The sequence below is a fragment of the Geotrypetes seraphini genome, chromosome 7 (assembly GCF_902459505.1).
Source record: "Geotrypetes seraphini chromosome 7, aGeoSer1.1, whole genome shotgun sequence".
NCBI classification, from domain to species: Eukaryota; Metazoa; Chordata; class Amphibia; order Gymnophiona; family Dermophiidae; genus Geotrypetes; species Geotrypetes seraphini.
In genome coordinates this window covers 139,566,166-139,592,878 of record NC_047090.1, presented here as the reverse complement: position 1 = coordinate 139,592,878, position 26,713 = coordinate 139,566,166, and the positions used below count along the sequence as shown (strand labels likewise).

Here is a 26,713-nt window from a genome sequence, read left to right as displayed (position 1 = left end):
TATTCACCTTCTCGCGAGGTGATTATAGAAGGATGAAATTTGCATTCTCCAGCTCCACCTCTAGTGCTTTAGAGCCCCCTTCAGTTTTTTTCTTCTGTAAACGAGGTGAGAAGGTGTGATTCTGATTTGCTTTGATACCCTTTTATTAATTGGAAGGATTTTTATTTGAGTTTGAGGCTTTTGGTGCTGGAGAGGCTCCCAGTGCTCCTGGAGAAGCTCTCCCTAGGAGAGGACACAAACTCTGTGAAAGTAGTCAGCAGCTAGCAAGGCAACCCTCAGGCTTGTATTTGGACTTGTGGAGCTCTGGGTTCGTTTCCCTTAAAGCTAACTCATTCTGATTTATCAGGTGCTTGAGTGCTGGCTATTTTGCCCTGGTGTTGGTCCAGCAGGTGCTGGTTGTGTAAATTCCTCCCCCTGCTTGCGTGTGGATCCACGGGGGTTGAGGCCTCAGTCGGGCTTTTAAGTCTGACTGGTAGATCCCAGCAAGTGAACTTGGTTTGCTGTTTGAGGCAATGTCTTCTCTAGTTGTAGTTTTGGTGACAATTGAAGCACCCTAGCTCAGCACAGATAGACAGTGAGTACTATGGGAAAAATCATGGGGGGGGGGGTTGATTTTGCTGGTTTTAAGTATTTTGGAGACTGTATATAAACACTTTCCCAGAATTTTTTGATCTTTTAGGGCAGTGGTTCTCAAATCTATCCTAGGGGACCCCCAGCCAGTTGGGTTTTCAGGATATCCCTAATGAATATGCATGAGAGAGATTTGCATATAATGGAGGAGGCAGGCATGCAAATATGTCTTATGCATATTCATTAGGGATATCTTGAAAACGCAACTGGCTGGGGATCCCTCAGGACAGGGTTGAGAATCACTGCTTTAGGGGGTTTGCCAGGGCCATTTTTAATGCAACCATGCTGCTGCAGCGACCATTTTAGCTTTTCCCAATTTTTATTAAAAGCCTCTATCTACCTCAAAATCCCTTCAGTTTTGCCCCAAATCACTTGGGATGGACTCTTCTAGTGGAGATACCCCTATATTATACCAGATTTGTGATGGATGGCCGGCAGAACAGTGGCCGTGGATGACGTACTACGGGGCACATGAGGGAGGGGCGGGAGCCTCGGGCTTAGCCCCTTCTGGTTTCCTTAAGGCTGGGGGATCTCAGAGGACTCCTTGTTCTGACAAAAGAACACCTCGGAACACTTTGGAGGATGATTGGGTGAAGCACAGGTGCATGGAATCAGTGGAGCCCAGGACACAGCAAAGAGCAGCCCTGAAGGGCGCTGTGGAAGCCCCTGGTCAGGGATTTACCCTGGAATTTGTGAATTTGCTCTGGAAAGCTTACTTTCCTTTAACTGGTGGAGAAATGGTGTTCCCGTAAGGGGAGTTATCCTCTCCAAGTGCACTCTATCCAGCTGAGATTCCAGAACAGGAATCAGAGGTCCAGTCAGATAAAGACTGGGGGGACTGGCAGTCAGATTCCATATCTTTACTGTCCCAGAGCGACCCTTCCTTCCTGGAGGATTCAGGTCTCGCACAGAGACTGGTGGTCAGGAGACTGTAGTCCCCTTGAGCAGGGAGAGGGGTGTACTGACAGTACACCATCTGTTTAAAGTAATGGTGTTGATAGATCTTATCCCAGAGTTGCTGCAGGAGTTAAGAGACTCTGCAGACTATAGCAGCACAGTACTCAATTTTGAGAGCTTTCCAGGCTCAGATTTGTTCCCGAGCCACGCAAACTAATGCTTCAGTTCGAACCATAAGTGGACAAAGATGGTTTATCAAAAATTCCTCTTTCACTGAAGTCAGAGGCTGGTCGAATCTTGGCTTCTCTTACAATTGTTACATGCATAAGGACAATTGGAGCTAACCAACTGTGCCCAAGTTCACTCATTGAGACTTACTTGACCTCCCAGAGTTCCCTTCTGCATGCAAGTTGCATAAAAAATAAAGCTCAATGGCCTCAATGGCTCTGCTGAAGCTGATCCCGCCATCAAGGTTCGTGCATTGACACTCCAGTTCCCTGAGAACTAGGCAATAGGCATCCATTAACCCTAGAAGGGACACTGTCTCTGCCAGAAGCAACAGCTTTATTATCATTGATGCCCACTTTAGGGCAGGCAATTCTCTGACCACAGTACCACAGTCGATACAGCCCTCTGTCAGACCTCAACTAGAGAATATATCTCATATACTCAGACAGTAGCACAACTGCTGCATCCAGAACAGCTCAGAAGGGTTTACGGATTGAGACTTGTATACCGCCTTTTTGTAGGTTTACAACCATACTCAAAGCGGTTTACATACAGGTACTTTTATTTTCTTCCTAGTCTCATCCCTCTTGCCACTCCCATCCCTCTCTTCATGAGTTCAAGTTCAATTTATTTAATATACCGCAAATATAAAACCAAGAGGCAAATCTATGCAATTTACAACTAAAAAAATTAAAATTAAAAAAAAAAAATTAAGGTAAAAACAATCAACAACAAAAAAAGTAAGTCAAAACGTGAAGAAAAACAATTGAGAACATGGGGAAAAAGGGAATCGGTGGATTGCAATAAAAATAAAAAGGTTGCGGAAGAAGGATGAACAATGTGGTGAATGAGGAAATAAAGAATTCAGTTCCGCCCCACAAGAGAAGTAACCATCAGGAAGAAGTATATTAAGAACTAAAGGCCAAAGAGAAATAATATGTCTTTTATTGTACCTTGAAGGTTGAAAATTATTTCTCTGAACAAAGATAAAAAGGCAAAGAATTCCAGAGAGTAGGAGCCATAACAAAGAATTAGGAATTCCTGTTGAAATCCAAGAAAAGTTGTCTAAATGACCAATAATTACTGTTGTGAGGATCATAATGTTCTTTGTGGCAAGTATGGAACCAGAATACTATATAAAAATGAGGGAAGACTACTCGATAGAATCTGATGAGAAAGGATATTATATTTAAAGGCAATGCGATATGACACCAGAAGGATGTGTTCTGATCTTAGAAACGGCGAGATATGATCAAACCTAGAACAGTGATGAAGTAATCTCACTGCAGTGTTCTGGACTAATGGTAGATGATGTAATTGGTATTTTGGGAGTCCAATGAGAACAGAATTGCAGTAATCCAAGTTTGCTCAAAACATGAGTAAACTTTGTTGAAGAACTGAACGAATGGATTGAATTTGGTGGAGAGCGTAGAAGGATGATGAGACCAAATTAGAGATATGTGAGTGAAAGCGTGGAGGGGCTTAATCGAAAGGAATGTCTAAGGCTATTTCGTCTAAGTCGCAAGTCGTCCAAAGTAAAAAAACAGCGTAGGACACATTTTTAAAAAATACGTCCAAAAAATATTTTTTTTTTCTTGCCAAGCCGCCTAATCGTCCAAATCACAAAATTGTCTATCTTTATAACACATTTTCATCCAACTTTTTGCCCAAGTCCAAAACGCCTAGAAACAGACCTTTTTGACGTGGGAGGGGTCTGCAAAGTGATGGACAGGACACCCACATAGGGCACCTAAACAGTGGGGTACCTTATAGGGCACTGCTGTGAACTTCACAAAAAGGATGCCACGTAATCATCTAACTACAGCTCCCTTATAGGTAATGGTGAGCCCCCCCCAAACCACCTCCAGAATCTCCTAGACCCACCTATCTACCACCCCAGCCCTTATGGCTGCAGGAGCCACTTATAGAGCAGTACAAAAGGGTTAGGGTTTTTTTTAGGGGAGTACACATGTTTCATTACATTACTTAATTGTTGGAATATCTTGTAATAGTTGGTTATTCTCAAGCGTTGGAATACCTTGTAATATTTAACTTGTTGATAGACATCTTGCAACATCCAGTTTAAACATTCATAAACACCAAGAACAAGTCCCATTATCCACTCACACAACTTACTCAAAATTCTTACACGAACCCTACTTATAGGCATAGCAAAAGACAGCTAACACCAACAAAGCAAAGAACTTTAGTACTAACACCCCATTCCACACACAAAAATGGCATCACACACACCCAAACTCATCCTAGTCCTACTACTGCTCTCCCTTCTCATAGAAAAATGGAAAACAGCAGGATATCACACACATTCTATACCTATCCTCACAACAACACACAGACTGGTTCAACCCAATAGGAAACCCCTAACCCCCGGGACTCTGTTACCTTGTCTTTCATCCAACCAAGAAAACATTCCCACAATCTGGGGAAAAAGACCACCAACAAAAACTAAGGCAAACACACAAAAACTTCATACACCATCTAGAACACTTATCAATACACTCACTACTCACTCTCCCACTAAATTCACATCAATAACATGCGCACATATGAATATACAATCTATCAGCCCAAAGACAGAACTAATCAAAGACTGGCTGATCAAAGATAACCTAAGCTGCCTCTTCCTAGCCGAAACCTGGCTCACTTCCGACTCAGACCCTCGCATTACCGAATTCTGCCCAAACGGTTACAAACTAGAGCTAGTATGCAGAGAAAACAAAAGAGGTGGAGGTCTAGCAATCATTGTAAAAAACAACCTCAACATTAAAGTCCTTACCAAGCACTCCAACCCTCACCTAGACCTTCTAGCATGCCAACTCTCTGATAACACTCTCACAGGAACTCTGAACTGCCTTCTATGTTATGTCACACCAGGAAAATGGAATACCTCTAAACAAGAACTTGAAGAATTTATCTTCCAGAATTCCCTCTCGTCCACACACAACCTGATCCTAGGAGACATTAATCTCCACTTAGAAGATAATACCTCCAACCAAGTAGTGGATATTCTTACATTCCTCAACACCCTATCACACCAAATACTCAACCCCGAACCCACGCATGAAAAGGGCCATCAACTAGATATTGCCGCTTACACATCTCCCAACCTCAACACACAAAATATCCATATCACCAACGGCTCATGGCATCCTACCTTATGGTCTGACCACTACAAGTACACCTTCACCATCAACTGGGAGCATAATAGCATCAAACCTACCCCACGCAAATCACGCTTCAAGTCCAGACAGAAAATCGAACCTAATACATTCTGGGACACAGTAGATCCAGCAATAGACTTCAACAACCCCAAAGAATTCATAAACACCTGGCGTTCCACAAGTGAATCCACTTTGAACAAACTAGCACCACTAAAAACAAAAACCAAAGTATGCAGACCATCAGACAAATGGTTTGACGCCGAACTCCTACACCTAAAAAGGCAATGCAGACAATTAGAAAGGACATGGAAAAAACAGAAACAAGACCACAATAAAACAGAATGGAGATCCCAAATCAAACAATACAAAATCAAACTGAAGGATAAACGCAAAGACTACTACTCCAAACTCATTGGCACCGAAAAACCGGACACCAAAAAACTTTTCAGCATTGTAAAAAACCTCACTGATACCAAACCCTTCCTCGCCACCCAAGGAACCCAGACACCAACAGCTTCTCAACTAGCGGACCACTTCAAAAATAAAATCACCACAATCAGATCCACATTCAACAACTCTCAAAACATCATAGAAGAGATACTAATAAATCCCACAATAGACGAAGCCATCTCAGCAGATAGGACCTGGAACAACTTCCCAACGACACAATGGTCAGACCTTTACCGGCTGTACAAAAAATACAGCAAATCTTCCTGTGATCTGAACAACTGTCCTCCCTATCTACTAGCCACAGCATCCACTAAATTCATAGCATGTCTCACGATATGGCTGCAAACCACCCTCAGGGAAGGTCAGTTCCCTCCGGAACTTGGCGAAATCATAATCACTCCCATACTAAAAGACCCCAAAGGCCCCATAGACAACCCAACAAACTATAGACCAATCGCTTCTATCCAACTATATGTCAAACTCATAGAGGGTATAGTAGCACAATATCTCACCAATTACCTAGAAGACCACCACATTCTGCATCCAACTCAATCTGGTTTCAGAGCTAACCACAGCACAGAAACACTACTGGTATCTTTACTAGATATAGCCAGACAGCACCTCAGCAAAGGAAACAAATTACTAGTCATCCAACTCGACCTTTCAGCAGCATTCGACTTAGTTGACCATCCAATACTACTCCAGATACTAGATGCCATAGGAATATCAGGTAAAGTCCACAACTGGTTCCAAGGATTCCTTAAAACAAGATCATACAGAGTTAAGACAAAAGATCTTCTATCCGACCCCTGGACAAACCCATGCGGAGTACCACAAGGATCCCCTCTTTCGCCCATACTTTTCAACCTCTTCATAGCTTCCTTAGGCACTGCCCTAGACGCCCTAAATATAACATCTTTCAGCTACGCGGATGACATAACCATCCTCCTCCCCTTCGACATCCAAGACCCCATCTCCAACAGACGCCTGAAAACAACACTGGAAACTGTAGAAAAATGGATGAAGAACCATAAGCTGAAACTGAATGCAGAGAAACCAAATTCCTACTACTAGAAAAGGAACAAAAACCATCCCTAACAGAACTGGAAGTAAACGTAACCAAATATCCAATACAGAGCACTCTCAAAATTCTAGGAATACAATTAGACAGATGCTGCACAATGCAAACACAAATCCACAAAATCATACAAAAAGCATTCTTCACCATGCGAAACCTAAGAAAAATAAGAAAATTCCTTACCAAAGAACACTACAAGCTCATTGTACAATCCCTCATACTTAGTACCTTAGATTACTGCAACAGCCTCTATCTACCTTGCCCAAACAACATGATAAAACAACTACAGACCGTTCAAAATACTGCCATCAGACTCATCTACTCACTTAGCAAATTTGACCACATCACTCCCGCCTATGTAGACGCGCACTGGCTTCCGCTAAAAGCAAGAACTCAGTTCAAATTCTATTGTCTACTATTTAAAGTAACCCATGGCACTGCCCCCAGCTACCTAAACAACCGCCTACACCGCTACCACTCACCCAGATCAAGGAGAACTCAGAACCTATTCACCTTCCCCCCTCATAATGGTACCCGACATAAGAAACTTTACGATAGCCTCCTGGCGACACATACAGCGAAAATTGACCCCACCATCACCAAACTGATGATCAAAACAACAGACATCAAAGTATTTCGAAAAGAAATCAAAACAGTTCTATTCAAAAAACACGTCCTTACTTACTAATCTCCTCCCACTCGTACATGCTTTCTCCCCTGTGAATAACACACTAGTCAATTCCTCGAATCATACCAACCAAAAAATATCCAGACCGCTAAATAAGCATCTACCACATGCATCCAATAAACTTAACCCTTCAATGTTAGGTTATCCTCCTCAGCTACCCGAATATATTGTTATTCTCCACTGTTTCCTGTAAGTACTTGAATCTTTACTATGTAATACTATGTTTCCTGTAAGTACTTGAATCTTTACTATGTAATTCCATCGGATAAATACAAATATCCTCTAATTTGTAACTATCAACTGTATCATGTAATGTACATGAATCTTTGTTATACAATTCTCTCGGTAATGTCCAGATATCTTCTAATTTGTAATCCGCTTAGAACCGCAAGGCACAAGCGGAATAGAAATCACTAATGTAATGTAATGAAGGCCTAGGTCATTTATAAATACATCCAAAACCCGGTTGTATTATTGGCACTTGGACATTTTTTGACACTGTTCGTCCAAGTGCTGACTTAGGCTGTTTTTTGGATGTTTTTCAATTATGAGCCCCTTAGGGTATTGTCTATTACTACACACAGAATTTTAATTTTAGATAAGAATTGTAAAGGACTACCTTCATAGTGAAATGTAGAGGGTTTCTTGGTATGATCTTTGAATAAAAAAATAACACTGCTGACAAACTGAGGATACCCACTCCCTCCCGCTGCCAGGGTTTCCTGCCCCCCCCCCACAAGCCCTCAGCCCTTAATGCTTCTTCCCTCCAACCTGATCTTTTCTCTTTTTAGACACTCTTTTCTTAGCTGATCTTCCCTATCAGCCCCCTCCTCTTTGAATCCCACACAGTTCCTCTCCCAGTCTTCATCTTTTTCTTCAGCCCATTCCTTTGTATCACAGCCCATGCCCCATCCCCAGTTTACATTCACTTCAGCTCTGTTCTTCCTTTCACAGTCCATATCTCTACCTTCAATACTTTTTTTTCTCTCACAACCTATGGAGTGCCTGTGTCTAATCTTTCCTTTCCTTTCTTCTCTGTCATTTCCTCATTCCTTTCCTAGTGCCTCCTTCAAAACTTCCCCCTCTCTATTGTAGACCAAAACCTATACTGCTGTATTTTTAATGGAAAATATAAGAGGAAAATGTTGATTTGGGTTTTACTAGAGTGAAGCATGACAGAGGTTACACCATTTGTGGTTTGGCTTGGCATCCCAGTGGTGGACAGATTGCCTATACAGATACAGAGGGAAACCTGGGACTGCTGGAAAATGTTTGTGATGGGCAGGTCAAGAAATCAAGTGACAAGGTAAAATCTTGAATTTTTCTCCCTTTTTTTTTTTTTTAACATGTCTTTAGGAATAATGGGCTGGTTTCTATATAGCTGCACAAACATCCGCTTACACTTGACGTTCTTAAGAGATTAATTTACTTAGTTAACTAGTTAGAGTTCAAGTTTATTTAGAATTTTCTGTCTCACTCATTAGATCAGAGATGTCGAACTCAATCACATTAAAGGGCCGAAATCTAAAACACAGGCTAAGTCACAGGCAAGACCCTGCCCAATCTCTGCACCATAATAATACTAATTGTAATACCATTTTTTCCATTCATTTTTCATATGTACATACAATATAATCTTATTAACAACACATAATGGTTAACCACAAAATTAAATTACACAAAGCACACTGCTTATTAACATTCATTCCTACCAGAACACAGATAACCCCTATGCAAATACAGGACCAAAAACTAAAAGTACTAATATATAAACGAAACCCTAAGATTCAAGACTCTGCATGCAGTACAACCCCAGAGAAAAAGAAACAAATGCATTTCTTCCTGAACAGTGCAAAATATAGACAGCAGATGTAAATTCTCAAAATTGACACAATTCAATCACTAAATTTAAAATAAAATCATTCCCCCTACCTTTGTCTGGTGATTTTGGTTTTCAAACCTTCTTTTCCCAGTCTCTGCCTGCACTTCCTTCTGTATGTGCTCTTAACTGTGTATCCAGGGCCACCTTATCCATTTGCTGTTTTTCTCGCCTTCACTTTCTGCCATACATCCATCTTTCAAAATATTGTGAAAGTATTGCTTCCTTGAGTGGACTGTAATTTAAAATCCCCGATCTGTCTGGATACATCCATCTTTAGCATTAACTTTTAACATTCAACTTTTTTCCATTTTTCTGCTTTCTTCTCAAGATCTATCTACTTTTCCATGCCTTCCCATATATCCATGTGTACCATCTCCTCACTCTTTCTTTTCCACTTCCCATCTATCAATAAGAAGCATTTCTTCTTATCTCTTCCATGCCGCATCCATTGCTGTGCACCATCTCCTCCTTCTATCTCCCCTTCCCCTTTATCCCTGGGCACCATCTCATCCCTCTCCCATGGTCAGACAACTCTGTCTTCCCCCTCATATGGTCTGGCCTCTTTCTCCTTTCCTTCCCATTGCATGGAATCTCTCTCCTCTCTTATGGTCTGGCATCTCTCTCCTTCCCTCCCTCTTCCCAAGGTCTAACATCTCTCTCCTCTCCTTTCCTTTCTGCTGTCTGGCATCTCTCCTCCCTGCAATCTGGCATCTGTCTCTCCCCTCCTTCTCTTCCACTCCATGGTCTGGCATCTCTCTCTCTCCTTCCCATTCCAGTTGTCTGACATCTCTCTCTCTCTCCTTCCCATTCCAGTGGTCTGACATCTCTCTCTTCCCCATCCATCTCTCTACCTCACTCCTCTCCCACCACCATGTCAAATAATTCTCTCTTCCTCCCTCTCTCTTTCTGCCCAACAATTCTCCTTTTTCTTCATCTCCTCATGTGCACCATCTCTCTCTCTCTCCCTCAGACACCCAATTCTCCCTTTCTATTCCCTCTCTCACCTCAGTATCTCTTTCCCTCATTGTCTCTCTCCTTACATTCTATGGCTCTCCCTCCATCCCTTCATTCTATGTCCCAAGTTCATGCCCCCTCCCTCACTTCTATCATTTGTCTGGTTTGTGCTCCCTCTTTCTTGAGTCCCAACACGTCCCTATCCCTCCCTCCATTCTGTGCCTCCCTCCAGCAGGTGTCTTACGTTTTCATTGCCACCCCAGGTGTTTTATCTTCTGGCCAGCTCCCTCCTCATCACTGCCCCAGTGTGCACAAAGCCGCAGGTGGTGGCTTCCACATGCGTCCTCTGCCTGATCCAGAAGCTTTCTCACTGATGTAGCAGTGTCGGAGGGAATTTTTCTAGATGAGGTGCGGGACGTACAAGGAGCTGCTGCTCACGGCTTTGTGCACACTGCGGAAATGAGGAGGAGGGAGCCGGCCAGAAGATGAAACATCCGGAGGTGGCAATGAAAACACAGCATTAAACAGCCAGGCAGGCCGGATTTGACCTGCGGGCCTTGAGTTTGACACCTGTGCATTAGATAGATGTCTGAGTGGTGTACAATGTAAAATGGTATAGGAAAACATGAAGAAAGAATGTATCTTCAAAGCTAGATAAGGTGGGAGGAAATTGCAATGTTACAATAAAGGGAAGGGGAAAGGGAAATACATAAGCATAACTGTGCAGTCCAGTTTCACTCCACTCGCTAGTAGTTGTAAGCAGCAGTAAAAAATGTTTTAAAATCAATATTAGTTGGGATGCTTTTGAAGTCTGAGTTGCTGGAATAACAAATTCCAGAGCTCCGAATCCTGGAATGAAAAGATGGATCATCTTGTAGTATCACAGTTTCTCTGAAAGAAGGAGCAATGAGTCCATTTTGTTATGATGATCCAAGTGTTGCTGATGTTTGTTATTGAATTTTATTATATTTCTAAAACCTGTTTTCTGATTCAAGGTACAAAGTGTGGCTACAAGAGACTATGATAGCCTTTTTGATGATGATGATAATGATTTTCTGAATCGGGAGCCAGTTGAGTGTCAGGAAGAGAAAGCCGTAGAGGAAGATGATGATATTATACCAATTTCTGGCAGGCTAAGACACCATGGACCCATTTTAGATGATGACAACTCAATAGGTACAGTCAAATGTACTATGACTACAATATCTAATAAAGTTCTTCTGAGATAGTTTAATTGATTTTGAAATTTGCCAAAAGGATCACAGGTGTTTTGTATAGTGCTTGTATATTGTATGGTGCTTTTAGTTTTCTTAGAGGAAGATTCTCAAATTTTACCGTGCCTTTAACAGTGGTCGCTCCAGCCAGTTTAGCGGGGCAGCACTTTACTGGCCAATTTATTAGAATGGCTCATCATGGTGTTTTCTGAGCTTTTTAGCTGTCTCCGACTCTGCCATGCAAATGTAATACAAGGTCATTAATATTAAAATTGTAGTAAAATTGACTCATTAATATTTAAAGGAGCACTGGGTGATTCTCTAACCTCGTGCCACATTTGCAGGCAAAGAAAGACCCCCGAATGGAAAATTAGCAGGAGGGATGCCTAATCCCTCCTGCTGCCACTGTAGGGGTCCCCTGACACCCCCAACAAGCTCCTGACACCTGCCGCCAGGGTTCCCCGCTCATGACAAACCCCTCTGTATACCCCCTGTACCTTTATGAGGAAGGCTGGCTAGATGGATGACTACTTCCTCTGGTCGGCAGGCCCCCCTCTTCAAAATGGCTGATCTTCCTGGTGCATTCTGGGATGTGCCAGAGAGGGACCTAAGGTTCTGATTGGCCCAGATGCTTAAGAGAAGGACCTTAAGCGCCTGGGCCAATCAGAGCCTTAGGCCCCTCCCTAGTGCTTCATAGGATGCACGGGGAAGTGGGAGGCCCACCATTTTGAAAAGGTGAGCCTGGTGGCCGGAGGAATGTAATGTAATGTAATGTAATTTATTTCTTATATACCGCTACATCCGTTAGGTTCTAAGCGGTTTACAGAAAATATACATTAAGATTAGAAATAAGAAAGGTACTTGAAAAATTCCCTTACTGTCCCGAAGGCTCACAATCTAACTAAAGTACCAGGAAGTAGGTATCTCTTCGCTCAGCATTCCTCCTAAAAGTATGGAGGGTGGGGGTGTTGAGAGTATGGGCAGGGGGTTGTAAAAGGGGACAGGAAACCCTGGCGGCGGGAGGGAGTGGGTGTCCTTAGTTTGTCAGTGGTGTTAGGGGGGTGGCTGAAGGCAGGAGGGAATAGGCATCCCTCCTTCTGATCTTGTATAGGGTGTTGGGGGGGCCGAGCAGCGGCAGGCAAGAGGGAACTTTTCTTTCTGCTCTTTCCCTGCCCGTTAGTTAGCTGAACTGGCAGGAGTCGGGGAGATCTGCAGCTCAGTTGATTGTGGTAGGGAGAGCAGCTTTGACAGAAGGGAAGAGCTGTGCTTAGCGTTTGCTCTATTGAACAAGCGCCAGGCACAGTTCATCCCGCTCTTTACCGGCGATTCTCCGCTCAAATAGTGTGCATATAATTTACATGCTCTTAGGCTGAGAATTGCCCATAAAATAAAAATCACTCCCACCAAGCCCACTACATCAACTCGCCGGATTTTACCAGCGAGTTTTGAGAATCTTCCCCTTAGTTTCTAGTTTAAATTCTATCTCACCTTCAGTAGGAAGGCATGTAAATGGTCTTTGATAGAATACTGACTGGTGTAAAAGTTCATACCACATTCATTTAGGCTGCAAATTCCCAAGAGAGCAGTACAGTATAGGGATTGAAATACTTTGTGTAGAAAGGAAGATTGGGAGTCATGGGTGAGCATATCTAATGATCTTAAGGTGGCCAAACAGGTAGAAAAAGCCAAAGAATGCTAGGGTGCATAGGGAGAAGAATGGCCAGCAGGAAAAAGGAGGCAATAGTGCCTCTATTAAGTCTTTGAGACCTAAGAGTTCTGTGTACCAGAAAGGTGGTATGTACTTTTTTTTATATAAATAAGGAAAACATAAATATTAATACATTTAATTTAAATAAATTGCAAGATTCTACACTTGCACTCAATTTTAAAGGGTTTTCTTACAGATGATGTTCCATCACCAAAACTTGGCACTGACCCTGGAAAGACTGAAGTAGAGGAAGATGGTTATGTCAAAGCTAGCAGTGTGCAAAGTCTTACGGCAACAGCTTTTCAAAGACCCATCTATGATGGACCAAAGCCAACTCCCAGGCAAAAGCCCTTCCAGTCAGGCTCCACACCTTCACATCTGATGCATCGTTTTATGGTAAATCTGCATTTGTTTATATTCCCTAGCGGTCAGGACCCTGGATTTTATCTGTCAGCATTTCAGTTGGCATTTTAGTTTCCACACCATACCCTTTGATCTTTATCTAGAAGGCACAGCAATTCAATATTAACAGTGTAAACAAATTCCAATTCTTGAATCAAATTAGAGTACACAATACAACATTTAAATAAAATATGAGCAAGTGGTAAACTCTATGGGCCCCTCACTAGATAAACTGTCATCCCCTCAAAGGTTATCATCTGCTTAAACCTGAAAAGATGTATTTGACAAAAAAAAGAAGTAATCCTCTACAGGTTACCTAAAGATAGACACTAGGATTCTGCGCTAAGCATGAATTCTTTATTGGCGCCCTCCCCCCCTCAACCCGACCCTAAAACAAATGGCAGGAGGGCTGCTCACTCCCTCCCCTTCCCCCTGAATAAAACAGAAGGTGGGATGCCCACTCCCTCCTGCCCTGAAGACGCCTGCCCGTTTGCTCCCTCCTCCCCCACTGAAACAAACAGCAGGAAGGATACCCACTCCCAGATGCCGGACGTTCCCTCCCCTTCCCTTTAAGTTGGTACTTGGGAGCAGGAAGGGTGCTCAGTCCCTCCTGCTTCTCCAGCCTCCTCCGACACAATGCCTGAGGCCCGGAGGAGGCATTAAGCATTTTTCAGTGTTTGTCGTCTTATGCTAGCTAAAAGTAACCCTAAATATGAGTTACAGTATTTTGTTCTAGGCTTTTTTTTCTTCAAAATGTATAGGTGTGTCCTGAACTTAACACCTATATTGTAGTAAGTTCTTCCAACCCTCAACCTTAACCTTTCTCCCTATTATCTGCACTAATGGGGTAGGAAGGGAATTAGAAACATGAGAGCAAATAAAGGCCAAATGGCCCATCCAGTATCTCCTCCCTAACAGATCCCACTTGCTTATCCCACGCTTTCTTGAATTCAGACACAATCTTTTTCTCCACCACTTCTACCAGGAGGCTCTTTCATGCATCTACCACCCTTTCTGTAAAAAAGTATTTCCTTCGATTACTCCTGAGCCTATCACCTCTTAACTTTATCCTATGCCCTCTAGAGCTCGATTGCTGGTGCTAATTGGCTCATTACTCAATTAAATTGTGCATGCAAATTGAATTGTTTTTGAATGGATGTAGTAGATAAGTAAACATATGTTTACCAGCATACAATCTTTGAAAATTGTCATCTCTACAAACAACTTTTGACCTTGAATGTTTTTCGGTGTTTTAATTTTATGACCTCTTCTGCAGGTGTGGAATTCAGTTGGTGTAATCCGCTGTTATAATGATGAGCACGATAATGCTGTAGATGTAGAGTTTCATGATACTTCTGTACACCATGCGATGCATCTGACTAATACCCTGAATCACACAATAGCTGATTTGTCCCAGGAAGCAGTGTTGCTAGCTTGTGAAAGCACAGATGAACTGACAAGGTAAGTTGAGTAATTTTCATGGATGTTGACCATTCAGTTGGATCCATGGGTGGCCCTTGACATCTTGTAGATTTTGTCAAACTGGCAATATTGTATAAAGTCAATAGTAGGGCATAGTGAGGACAGCCTAATAGTACCCTGGTTATTTTTCAGTGCCTAGCAAGAGACTGATTTGATTTATGGTTTTAAAGTTATTGCTTCTCAAATATGGATTTTGGAGGGACAGAGAAAGCATAAAGTTACAGATTGATATGCTAGATAAGCCATTATGTCTCTTAATGTTCGGAGTTTTCCTTTCTAGTTTGCAATCTGAGGTTTGTCTTGAGTTGAAATGTCATACGTCTAAAGTTTTTCTACTCTTTCTTATTTTTTATCCAGCAAGCTTCAATGCCTTCACTTCAGCTCATGGGACACAAGCAAGGAGTGGATGGTAGATATGCCAAAGGGTGAAGATATTGAAGCTGTGTGCCTTGGGCAAGGATGGGTTGGGTGTGCTACCAGTGCACTGCTTCTTCGTTTGTTCACAGTTGGGGGTATCCAGAAAGAGATTTTTAGCCTTCCTGGACCTGTAGTCTCGCTGGCAGCTCATGGAGAACAGCTTTTGATTGTCTATCACAGAGGTCAATATTTATGTTAATTCCTATATTTATTATTCTATTACTGAAACATTGTATTCCATTCAATATTTGTGACTTGTTCTATATTTACAGCACTGGAAATTTTAGTCCTGCATTTATGTACACAATAGGTGCAACCATAGCGTGCTTGTCAGTGTGACCCAACATTGCTATAGGAGTTTTCTGAAAAGAAAATTAGTCAGTGAATTCTCAGTCTCTACAAAAATATAAGTATAAGGCCAGTTCTTAAGATGATTTTCTAGTGCAATAGGTGTGTCATTGTGTACGGATTGGTAATATACCCATGCTCATGAGCTGTGTGGGAAGAATACACTCCAGCTTTTGAATTCCTCCTCCTTCACTAGAGCGCTCTGCTGCCCCCTTCAGTTTTTCCTTTTGCAAGCAAGCCAGAAGGTGTCTTTCTGATCTGCTCTCTCTATTTCTTTATTTTATTTTTTTTTGTTTTTTTGCTGGCTTTTGATGCTCTGAGGGTCCAGCACGGCCTATGTGGAGGAGAAGCAGACTGAGATCTACAGCTGACAGGCCAATCCCTCTGTGATACCTTTTGGCCAGCCTGCAGAAACTTTTTGGGATGTCAGGGTCTGTTTTCCTTGTAGCATTGTTCGCCTACAGCATTGCAGGGGCTTGAGCGCAGGCTGTCAGGCATCTGTAGGGGACTCAGAGGGGCCAGCTATGTTTCGCCTCCCCTTTTCATGTTTGTGGGTCTGCAGGGGTTAGAGCATGAGTTGGAGACACCGATTTGACTGGAAGCCTGAAGATTCAGCATTGGAGGAGCAGTCCATTTGAGGCAGTGATTTCTTATCTCAGATCCAGCTTCCTTAGGAGCTGATGCAGGCTGCAGCACATTTCCAGCACAGGTCACAGTGACTAAGGCTGTTACAGCCTATGAGGAAAATCGGGGAAGGAGGGGGGTGTATTTAAAACCATTTTTCAGGTTTCTGCCACCTCCAAAATCTCAAAATTGCTGTTTTTTTTATTTTAGTTAGTGTTTTGGTGCTGTTTTTTGGTGCACCACATGCCGCTCAACACATGAAAGGGTGGGGGAGGGGTAGCAGGAGTGGCTGTCTTAACCTCCCCTTTACTCTCGAGCTAAGGAATGTGGGAGGTCTATTGGTTGGGAGTAAATCCCTTCCAGAGTCCTGCAATGATGTGATCATTCTAAGTGTAGGAACATGGAGACTGCAGAGCCCAAGCGATGCAAGCTGGAGTCATCTAAAGAAGACTCCACATTGTCTAATATGCCATTTTCTCCAGAATTTGTCAAATCTGATGTGGAGAGCTTATCTGGATAGACAAGATCCTCAGGAGAAGTCTGACAGTGCACCAGGAGGCATGTGAGGGGACTTGGGCTCCCAGGGCGCATTTGCCACAGTGTCAGAGCCTGGCAGGATCTCGTGTGCTTTTCCGAGAGAGACTCAGACGATGAGTCTATTTGTATGCCTTTACTGTCACAGAGCAAGCCCCTCCCTGTTAGGAGATGCAAGATCGTAGGCAGGTATGAGTGCACAAGATACAGCAGTGGCCCTTGATCAAAGGGATTACCCCACGGTCCGCCGGCTGTTAGATCTGTTAGATCTTTTTTGTGCACTTGATGTAAGTTTGAAAAAGAATAAAGAAATTTAAAAAAAAAAAAAAAAAGGATCTGTTAGATCTTATTGCAGACTCTTTGTGGGAGTGCCATGTGACTGGGACGAGCAGTATTACCCATCACATATCCACACACCCCCAGGTATCATAATTCTTTCTAAAAACATAAATACAGACACACACATTCCACATGCATTTCCTTAAAATCCCCGACCGTGTCTTCCCAATGTGGTTGTGCAGACGTCCTCCCTGGACTCCTCATCTCTCTAGGCTTCTCCAGAGTCCTTCATGACCCTCCATTAGCCCTCCAGGTCTTTGGAAGTGTCCAGTGCCATTTACTGGTACCTCTGTTGGTTGTCAATATCCCAGCCGGTTCCTCCGCTGGACCACTCAGTCCTTTGGCCAATGCTCACCTGGTCCTAGGACTCTTCCAGCTTCTTCGTCACCTGATCGTTTTATCTGGCACATACGCACTGAGGGCTCTCCCTCAGTCGTCTTCTTGCTGATGCATGCACAGAGGACTCATAGCTGCTCTGTTACCCAGTCGTCTAATCGGGCACACATTTGTAGAGGGCTCTCCCAGCCTCTCAGTTGTCTTCTCACTGATGCACACACTAAGGATTCTCCTTCACTGGTCCCACCTCCGGTTGTCAAGCCTAAGCCCCTCGACTCCAGCCTCTACTGGGTCCCTGGCTACTTTTTCAGCTCTTTCCCTGCCAGTGTATAGGTCGCCATGGACCCTCCTACCTCTGGGTCTTTTCTGCTGCACCAGTCTCCCCTGTCAGGACTGGTCATCCACATAGGGCCAGATCTCTGCCAGATCTTTCTCTCTCTCTGTTGATGTATAGGTTCTTGTGGACCCTCCCACCAACGGACTTCCATTCTCTGCTGCAGCAGTCCCTCATCAGGGCTGGTCAGTCTGGCCACTCTACTCCACTGCACCTGGTCCCCTATCAGCACTAGTCAGCAGTGACCTTCAGGTCTTACCGGGAGTTAGGCCAGAGGCCAGCATTCATCCTCCCGAGTGTCGCCCAGCTCCTGGAGGAGCTCCTTGCTTTCTAAGCTCTCTGTGCTGGGAGCTGTTCTTTTCAGCATCACAGTCCACTCAGGGATTAGCTCTTTTCTCAGGCTCAATAAGCTCCACTGCTCGTGCTCCCTCAGTTGACCAATGACAGGTCCCCTTTTTTCTCTGCTCTATAATGAGCGGAGTGAGAATTCAGTCTTTCTCGTTTCCCTGGCATCCTGATGTCAATGTATTAGTCACAGAGCATTGGAATGCTCCTAAAGGGTCCCTTATAGTAGCCAAGACAATGGCTCGGCTGTATCTGATGGCACAGGAGTGTCAGCAGCTGTTCGCTCAACCCAAGGTAGATTTCCTTAATAGCGCAGGTAACCAAAGGCACGTTTCTACCAAGTGAGGGAGACGTGGTATTAAAGGATATGCAGGATTACAGAGTGGATGTGATTCTTTAAATCATTCCACCTTTTTATCTGAAAAAACACTTTTCACATTTTGGACCTTTCATACTGTCACTTATTCAGAAGAGTTTACTTACTGCTACAGTTCCACCTCAATGGAAGACTGCTTTCATCACTCCTATCCTCAAAAATCACAAAATTAGCATCAATGAACTTTCCAATTATCGTCCGATAGCTAACATACCATTTATAGCTAAACTGACAGAAAAATTGATCTTTAACCAACTTTCTGACTTCATTGAAAATACAAATGCACTACATCCTAATCTAACAGGATTTAGAAAATTTCATAATACAGAATACTCTTTAATAGGCTTAACCTCGAACATTCAATACTACCTAGACCATCATAAATCTGTTATTCTTTTCTCTTTAGACATTTCTGCCGCCTTTGATACCATCGATCACGATCTGCTTTTAAACAGGCTTGAAGAAATAGGAATAAATGAGAGAGTTCTAACTTGGTTTACTTCTTATCTTGCCAACCGCACTTCTTTTGTCAGATTTAATAATGAAGAATCCACTTCTTATTCTTCATCATTTGGAATACCTCAAGGATCCATTCTGTCCCCTCTACTGTTTAACATTTTCCTCTCACCACTATTAGGAATTTGTCAATCCATAGGCTTCATTCCATTTTCATACGCCGACGACATTCAACTCATTCATCCTTTGGACCCGGAAAATAACATTGAAATTACATCCATTAACCATAAATTTGAACAAATACAAAACTGGCTTAATACAAACAAATTAGCTTTAAATATCAATAAGACCAAATCAATGTTATTCAATTGGAAAAAAGACATAACACTATCAAAACCGTTCATCCTTAATAATATCCCACTTAATTTGGTATCCTCGGTCAAAATTCTCGGCGTAGTACTAGATGATAAATTGATCTACCACGAACACATCTCTCTTATCGTTAAAAACTGTTTCTTTAAATTACGTCAGATTCGCTCAATCGCCAAATTTCTTAATTCAACTTCAATAAAGATACTATTCATTCCTTAGTAATATCAAAAATTGACTACTGCAATGCTTTACTTATCAACATTACACAGAAAGAAAAAAGGAGATTGCAGTTAATACAGAATAAGGCCATAAAATTAATTTATAACGTGAAAAAATATGACCACGTTTCCCCACTACTAAAAGATGCTCACTGGCTACCAATTGGCCATAGGATTATGTTCAAAATAATGCTTCTCATTTTCAAAACTTTAGCATCCATTGAACCACAATTTATTTCTAGATCACTAATCCCACACAATACCCAACGTCCACTTCGATCATCTGATCAAAATTTACTTTCTGAACCCTCTTTGAAAATTATAGGGACAAGGAGATCAGACATGTTCACAGTGATGGGACCACAATGGTGGAATGCCCTTCCTCAGTATATTAGAACAGTGATTCCCAACCCTGTCCTGGAGGAACACCAGGCCAATTGGGTTTTCAGGCTAGCCCTAATGAATATGCATGAAGCAAATTTGCATGCCTATCACTTCCATCATATGCAAATCTCTCTCATGCATATTCATTAGGGCTAGCCTGAAAACCCGATTGGCCTGGTGTTCCTCCAGGACAGGGTTGGGAACCACTGTATTAGAAATGAACACGACATCGTAACATTTAAAAAACTTTTAAAAACTTATTTATTTAATGATGCTTTTAATACTTGAAATTTTTATTTGCTTTAGGGACACCTCTTAAACTGCGCTTTGGTTTTTTAACCCCTTATCTCTTGTTTTTACCTTTTTTACCAAACTCAAGATTGTAACTTTTTAATTTTCTTTCCTCCCACCTCAAGTATGTATTTTATGTAATTATATTGTTAATGTTAGTTTCTCTGTTTTTTTTACTTGGATTATGTACATCGCCTAGCAATTTTAATAGGCGATTCATCAAATGTATAAATAAACTTGAAACTTGAATCAAGACAGCTGCAGTAGCTTCCTTTGTGAGATGCGCCTGTTATACCAGGTTGCAGGGTTTGAGTTAACTGAAGGTGAGCCTTTGCCCCAACTCCTATTAGCTGGAGTGGATTACGTAGTTGATACTCTCTACGACATCAAAATGATGAGCAAAGTTCGGCTTATTCAATCTCAGTCTGCAGAATGCTCTGGATCAGGCAATGAGCAGGAGATTCCTTCTCCCAGCTACCCTCAGCAGACTTCCTTTCAAGGGACAAATGTTAAATCTCAAGACCAGCATGGCAGATCATTGGCTGAAATCTCTACCTGACAGCAGATAGCGAACTTCTAGAGGCTCCAGGCACTTTCGGCAGTTCTCAGGAGGAGCTTCTTCTCAGCGATTCTTCCAGGGAGCCAGACAGACATTTCTCAGGTCCCAGGTGGAGGCAGGCTTCCAGTTCTCATTCTGCTACATCCTCCAAAAAAGCACAATGACATCAGGTCCAGAGCAGTTTCCCTGAAGATGAGAGGACAGCTCTCGGAGTATGCGGAGGCCTTTGGGTTCTGAAGATCATTCAGATCGGTTACAAGCTCAAATTCACCCAGCCCTTAACAGACTGATTTATGGACTCCCCAGCGAGATGACCAGAGAAGGCAAGCAAGGTTGCAGCTACAGTTCAGAGGCTGTTAGATATTCAGGCTATAGAGATTGTGCTGTCTGAAGATTCAGCTTTGGACAGATAATCCATATATTTTATTGTGCCCAAGAAAAGGCTCATAGTCATAGGCTCAGTCATAGCAGTGGTGGCACCAGGGCAATTTTTGGTCTCTGGATTCGACAGAGGCGTATCTGCACATTCCCATCTTTCCAGAATATAGAAAGTTCCTGAGATTTCATGTCCTCGAAAACCATTACCAGTTCTTAGCTCTTCCCTTTTGGGCTGGTGACAGCACCTTACATGTTTACCAGGGTGATGGTGGTGGTAGCTGCCCACCTACGCATGCTGAGCTTGCAAATTCAACCATACCTGGATGACAGTCTGATCAGACCTCCTTCATTCCTGGAAAGAGAACAAGCAGTGGCTCCCATGGTCTGGGTCCTGCAGAGTCTGGGATGGATAGTGAATTTCTGAAAGAGCCAACTGGTTCTGTCCCAATCCCCAGAATACCTTGGGGGGGGGAGTCTTCAACACAGAAGAAGGTTGTGTCTATCTTCCAGAAGCATGCAGACAGACGCTTGCCCCTCCAGACACTTCTCCAACCTCTACAATGCAGTCAAATGGCTCAAAACTCCAGTCTGTTAATTGACCAACGCCAATCACCAGGGAGGCACCAAGGGTGTGAAGCTGAGTCTGGAGGCCTGCTTACTATTCAGGTGGGCAGAGTTTCATCTTCAGGCGCTTTCAGCAATGCATGTAGCAGAGTGGATAATGTCCAGGCTGATTTCCTCAGCAGACAGACACTGAATCCAGAAGAATGGACGCTGTCTGCAGCAGCCTTCCAAACCTTTGTTCGTCACTAGGGTCGCCCAACATTCAGTCTAATAGCGACAGAAAGAAACAAGAAGACGGACTGATTCTTCAGTTGAAGATCTGAGCCCAGAACCATAGGTCTGGATTCTCTGGTCCAGCCACGGCCAAAGAGCGAGCTCTTATACATGTTTCCTCCATGGCTCATAATAGGCCAGATACTCCACAGGATTGCAAGCCATGGGGGAACAGTCATTCTCGTGGCTCCAGATTGGTCCTGCACACCGTGGTATGCAGACCTAATGCATCTTCAGAGGGGCCCAAGTCTCAGACTTCAAGTGCAGCTGGATCTTCTTTCTTGGGGACCAGTGGTCATAGATGATCCAGATCACTTTGGCAGGACTTGTTTCAGGGCTCAAGAGCATAAGGCTTTCTTGGCTTCTTATCCAGACATAGCCAGATCCTAAAGGGGGCACTGTGACTCAGGCCACCAGTAAAATCTCCATTTCCCTCATTAAACCTTAACTTGGTTTTGCAAGGCCTCAGGGCTCCTTACAAGCCGCTGAAGGAAGCGATCTTGTTGAATCTGACACTCAAGACGGTTTTTCTTGCGGTTATTGCCTCAACGAGAAGAGTCTTGGAGCTACAAGCTCTTTCTTGCAGAGAGCTTTTCCTCAAGTTCACAGAGGCTAGAGTTTCTTTGTCACAGTTCTGTCCTTTTTGCTGAAGGTTATTTAAATTTTCCATGTCAATCAGGAGGTCAGATTGCTGGCATTTCAGTCCACAGGTTTGGGGAAGAAGGACCAGATTCTGAAAAAGTTAAATGTGGAGAGAGTGCTTCTGTGATATCTTGCGGTCACCAACGAGTTCAGACTATCTCACCATCTATTTGTGCTCACTAGTCAGACTTGAAGCAGCGCACCAGCTTTCAAAGCCATAATTTCCATAAGGCCATTTCATCAGCATATATTGCCTGTGGAAAACAGTCACCAGTTTCCATAAAAGCACATTCAACTAGAAGTGTGGCTTCTTTGTGGGCAGAAGCTCAGGCAGACTCCCAAGGAGATATGTAGGGCAGCGACTTGTTCCACTCTACATAAATTTTCCAAGTTTTATGAATGTAGTGGCAAGGGAGGACTCCGCCTTTGGGCCCTCAGTGTTAACAATACGGTGCAGTGGTTCCACCCTAGATTTCTGATACTGCTTTTGTATGTCCGTCCGTTCAGAATGACACACCTATTGCATTAGAAAAGAGATTAGATTCTTACCTTGCTAATATCTTTTCTAGCAGGTTTGTCATTCTGGAGCCCCACCCTGTCAGTTATCTCCTGCACCTGCCTACTATCATAATCAGAAAGTTCGAGTCCAAACTGAAATCTGGATGTCAGTCAGACCTTAAGGTTATAAAGAATAATCTATTGCTGTAACACATTGAAGTAATACTTGAGCTCCATAAATGTTTCTGTTTGGCATGGTTGTTTTGATGTTTCAACAAATCCTCAAAATATAAAGTCGAAAGACCAAACAACCTACTAGTGAGATGAATACAAGAGGAAATTATTTTCTATATTACTTTCACTACACCTCTTCTATATTGTGAAGAGGTGTAGTGAAACATCAACTGTAATAAAGACTGAGAGACCTCAAGTGTTCACATCCAACTGACAATGGAACGGATCCCAACAGATGGACTCTTTGAACTATCACTGGTCTCAAATGTCTTTTTTCTTTTTACCTCTCTAGTATTTTTTTGAAATAACTATTTTCTCAATTGAGTATTTATATTGACTTATCAAAGTATGCCAAAACATATAGCAACATATCAAATGTTACACCTGGAATAATATTCCTAGATAAGCAGGCTCAAAACTTATAAAGCCTAGAGTACTTAGCTTTTATCTAGGAGCCAGGGCAACTCGTAGCTGTATAAAGTAACTATTCAGCAAACGCTCAGGGAAAAAACAGCCCAGATTTACTTGTTGAGGAAGGGGCTTTGGCCTTAAAACCCTGCTGGGTTGAACCGTGTTGAAACAGGATTGCACTCCAAACTTTTGCCTGGAACTTAAAGGACCTGGAACTTAAAGTACCTCCTGTATTGTGTGTCAACAGGACTGTGGATTTAGCTACGTACACAGAAGGATTAGTGACTGATAGTTATTCTGTGGTTTTTGGGTCAGCAGGCTCAGGCATTCGGGGCATTACTGGACAGTTGATTTCTTGTTTATGTTTGGCATTCCACTTATTACTAGTTTGTCACTGAATTTGCATTTATTAGCACACTGGAGCACCTAAATGATGGTGTGCAGCTGGCTGGGGTAGTATTGCCTGCTCTGCCTTTTGCCGGCTCTGCTTTTTAAGCATCAGAGTAGCTCCGTTGAGCTACTCTTAAGAGCTTTCAAACTCACGCAGAGGGTGCTTCGCCACTTAAAAATTTAAGTTTACTTGTTGTTCTCAAGTGTGGAAGCCTGGGAATCAGACTGCCAGTAATGCCTTGGGCACACCCTGCTATATTTTCAGAGCAGAACAGAGTTGTTATATTGGGTGTTTTTATATTGGGCTATTGCCTGCTTTGGTACAAACTGAAGGGGGAAGCAGAGCCCTCTAGTGTAGGAGGAGGTATTCAAAAGCTGGAGTGGATTCTTTCTGCATGGCTCGCAAGCAAGGGGATATTATCTGTCTGTCTAGAATGACACACCTATCAATTAGAAAAGACATTAGCAAGGTAAACCCTTTAATAATGTCAATATTTTCTCTCTGCAAAATATATATAATATCTTTCAGTTTATTTTATATAAGCTTCTAAAACATTGTTAGACTGATAACTTGTAGTTGATTTGTCTGATCTGTGTTTTGACTGGGATCCTAGTGACAGAACTATGGCAGTGTGCAATGCCATCTGTTCTCTAATTTCATTGTGTACAGCAGTAGAACATATTCCAGATGTGAAAGTGACCTTTTAGAGGCGGACCTGAAGAAATTAGTACAGTCGTTTATTCAGTAGAAAACATGCAGAGATATAAAGCTAGTTACTAGTGTAAAAAGCCAAACAGCTTGCAAACTTAAATCTGTTAGTTTATATAAATAAGATTTGTGAATCCTGCTGCAGTGTGTTTGAACAGTACTTCAGATATGGCCATCTTAACGGTTGACTGTGTTGAAATGCTTTGAGGTCATTATTGAGACAGCTTGGGGAAATCCACTACTTATTTCTAGGATTATGTTTATGTTAGAGGGGACATGATAGAAACCTACAAGATCATAAAGGGTATAGAGAAGGTAGAGAGGGACAAATTCTTCATACTGGTGGGGGAAGCAAGAACAAGAGGGCACTCAAGAAAATTTAAGGGAGACAGATTCAGAACAAATGCTAGGAAGTTCTTCTTCACTCAGAGGGTGGTGGATACCTGGAATGCGCTTCCAGAGGAGGTGGTAGAGCAGAGTACGATTTTGGGTTTCAAAAAGGGGTTGGATAAGTTCCTGAAGGAAAAGGAGATTGAAGGGTATAGTTATAGGGGTACTATACAGGACAAAATGTCTTAAGTAAAGGATCACTTACAGGTCCCTGACCTGGGGGACCGCCACGGGAGCGGACTGCTGGGCGCGATGGACCTATAGTCTGACTCGGCAGAGGCGATGCTTATGTTCTTATGTTAAAATCTTTATATACCACATATACAGCCAAAAAGAATCAAAGCGGTTTACAATATAATTCAATCAAAATTATGAAAAGAACTCCATTTAAATAGAAAAGAAAAGAAGAAAAAAAGTAGCATTTCTAATACATAATATTATATAACAATCTAAGGGGTCCTTTTACTAAGGGGCGGTAGCCCTTTTAGCGTGAGCTAAAAATTAGCGCACGGTAACGCATTCTAACACGTCCATTATATCCTATGGACAAAGAAGCAATGAACAATTGCTTCACCCCGAGCTACAAGACATTGCAATTTTACAAAACTAACAATTGTATTCCCCTGACCCTGCCATCTCAGCAAGAGCCTAGGGCATGGCATGGATCTCCATGCCCCTATTCCGTGCCACGGGCCTCACGACATATTCGCTCACTTGCGCTCGCTTCCCCTTAACCGCTCATCCCCTGATGAGCCTAGGGGGTTAGGCATGGACCGCCATGCCCCCCCCTTGCAGGGTCACCTGACCTGCGGCATTACCACTTAACTGAGCTGACTGCCAAATACACGCTCATCTTCCGATGAACCAAAACTTTGTAGCTCGGGTTACCATCACTGCGACAACCCTAAACCCCCAAATCAACTAATGGAACCCTATTTCCAAAGGGGTGGGTGGGCGGGAAAGTTGCCTCCAAGGGACAGGGATGTGCACTGTTCCTCGGAGGGATGCAACCTATAAACCCCTTCCCATCATTCCCTGCTTCCCCTTGCACCACCAATCCATTCCCGGCCTCCCGGGGGGAAACCAAGTCCCTCCTTTCCACCTTCAACCCACTCTTACTCAACTACCTTCCCCATACCCTTGCAAACTGTCTCAACATGGGCGACTACTTGGGCCATCCAGCCCATTGTTATAGTCGCCCATCGAGACTAGCTCTTGGGCTCTTTTTATAATATCAGTATAATTTGCAGGAAGTTATCTTAGTCATACTTGATGTAAATTTTTTATATACTAACATCCCCCAAATTGAGGCATTGTTGATATTGAGGAATAATTTAAAGTCATGCATGAAATCCCATCTGAATTTATAGTTAATGATTTTTACAATGTTGTATGTTCTCTATAATGTAGAATCCACTACTCTTGAAACTTTAATCTGGGGTCTGAGTAGGAGATATCTAGTTGAAGCTCGACCACTCTAGTATCTCTACACGGGG

General features: G+C 42.8%; 1 protein-coding gene across 2 annotated transcripts in view; it reads left to right on the top strand.

The window, feature by feature from the left end:
* WDHD1 (WD repeat and HMG-box DNA binding protein 1) overlaps positions 1-26,713 on the top strand; it is a 140,645-nt gene that overhangs the window by 81,081 nt on the left and 32,851 nt on the right. For both annotated transcript variants that reach the window (XR_004540079.1, XM_033951349.1), the window contains exons 11-15: positions 8,318-8,459; positions 10,985-11,165; positions 13,108-13,307; positions 14,590-14,774; positions 15,153-15,394. Coding sequence is in view for 1 of the 2 variants with exons in the window: in XM_033951349.1 (XP_033807240.1) it covers positions 8,318-8,459; positions 10,985-11,165; positions 13,108-13,307; positions 14,590-14,774; positions 15,153-15,394 (950 nt within the window). In the remaining variant the exon portion in view is untranslated. The remainder of the gene's footprint in view (positions 1-8,317; positions 8,460-10,984; positions 11,166-13,107; positions 13,308-14,589; positions 14,775-15,152; positions 15,395-26,713) is intronic.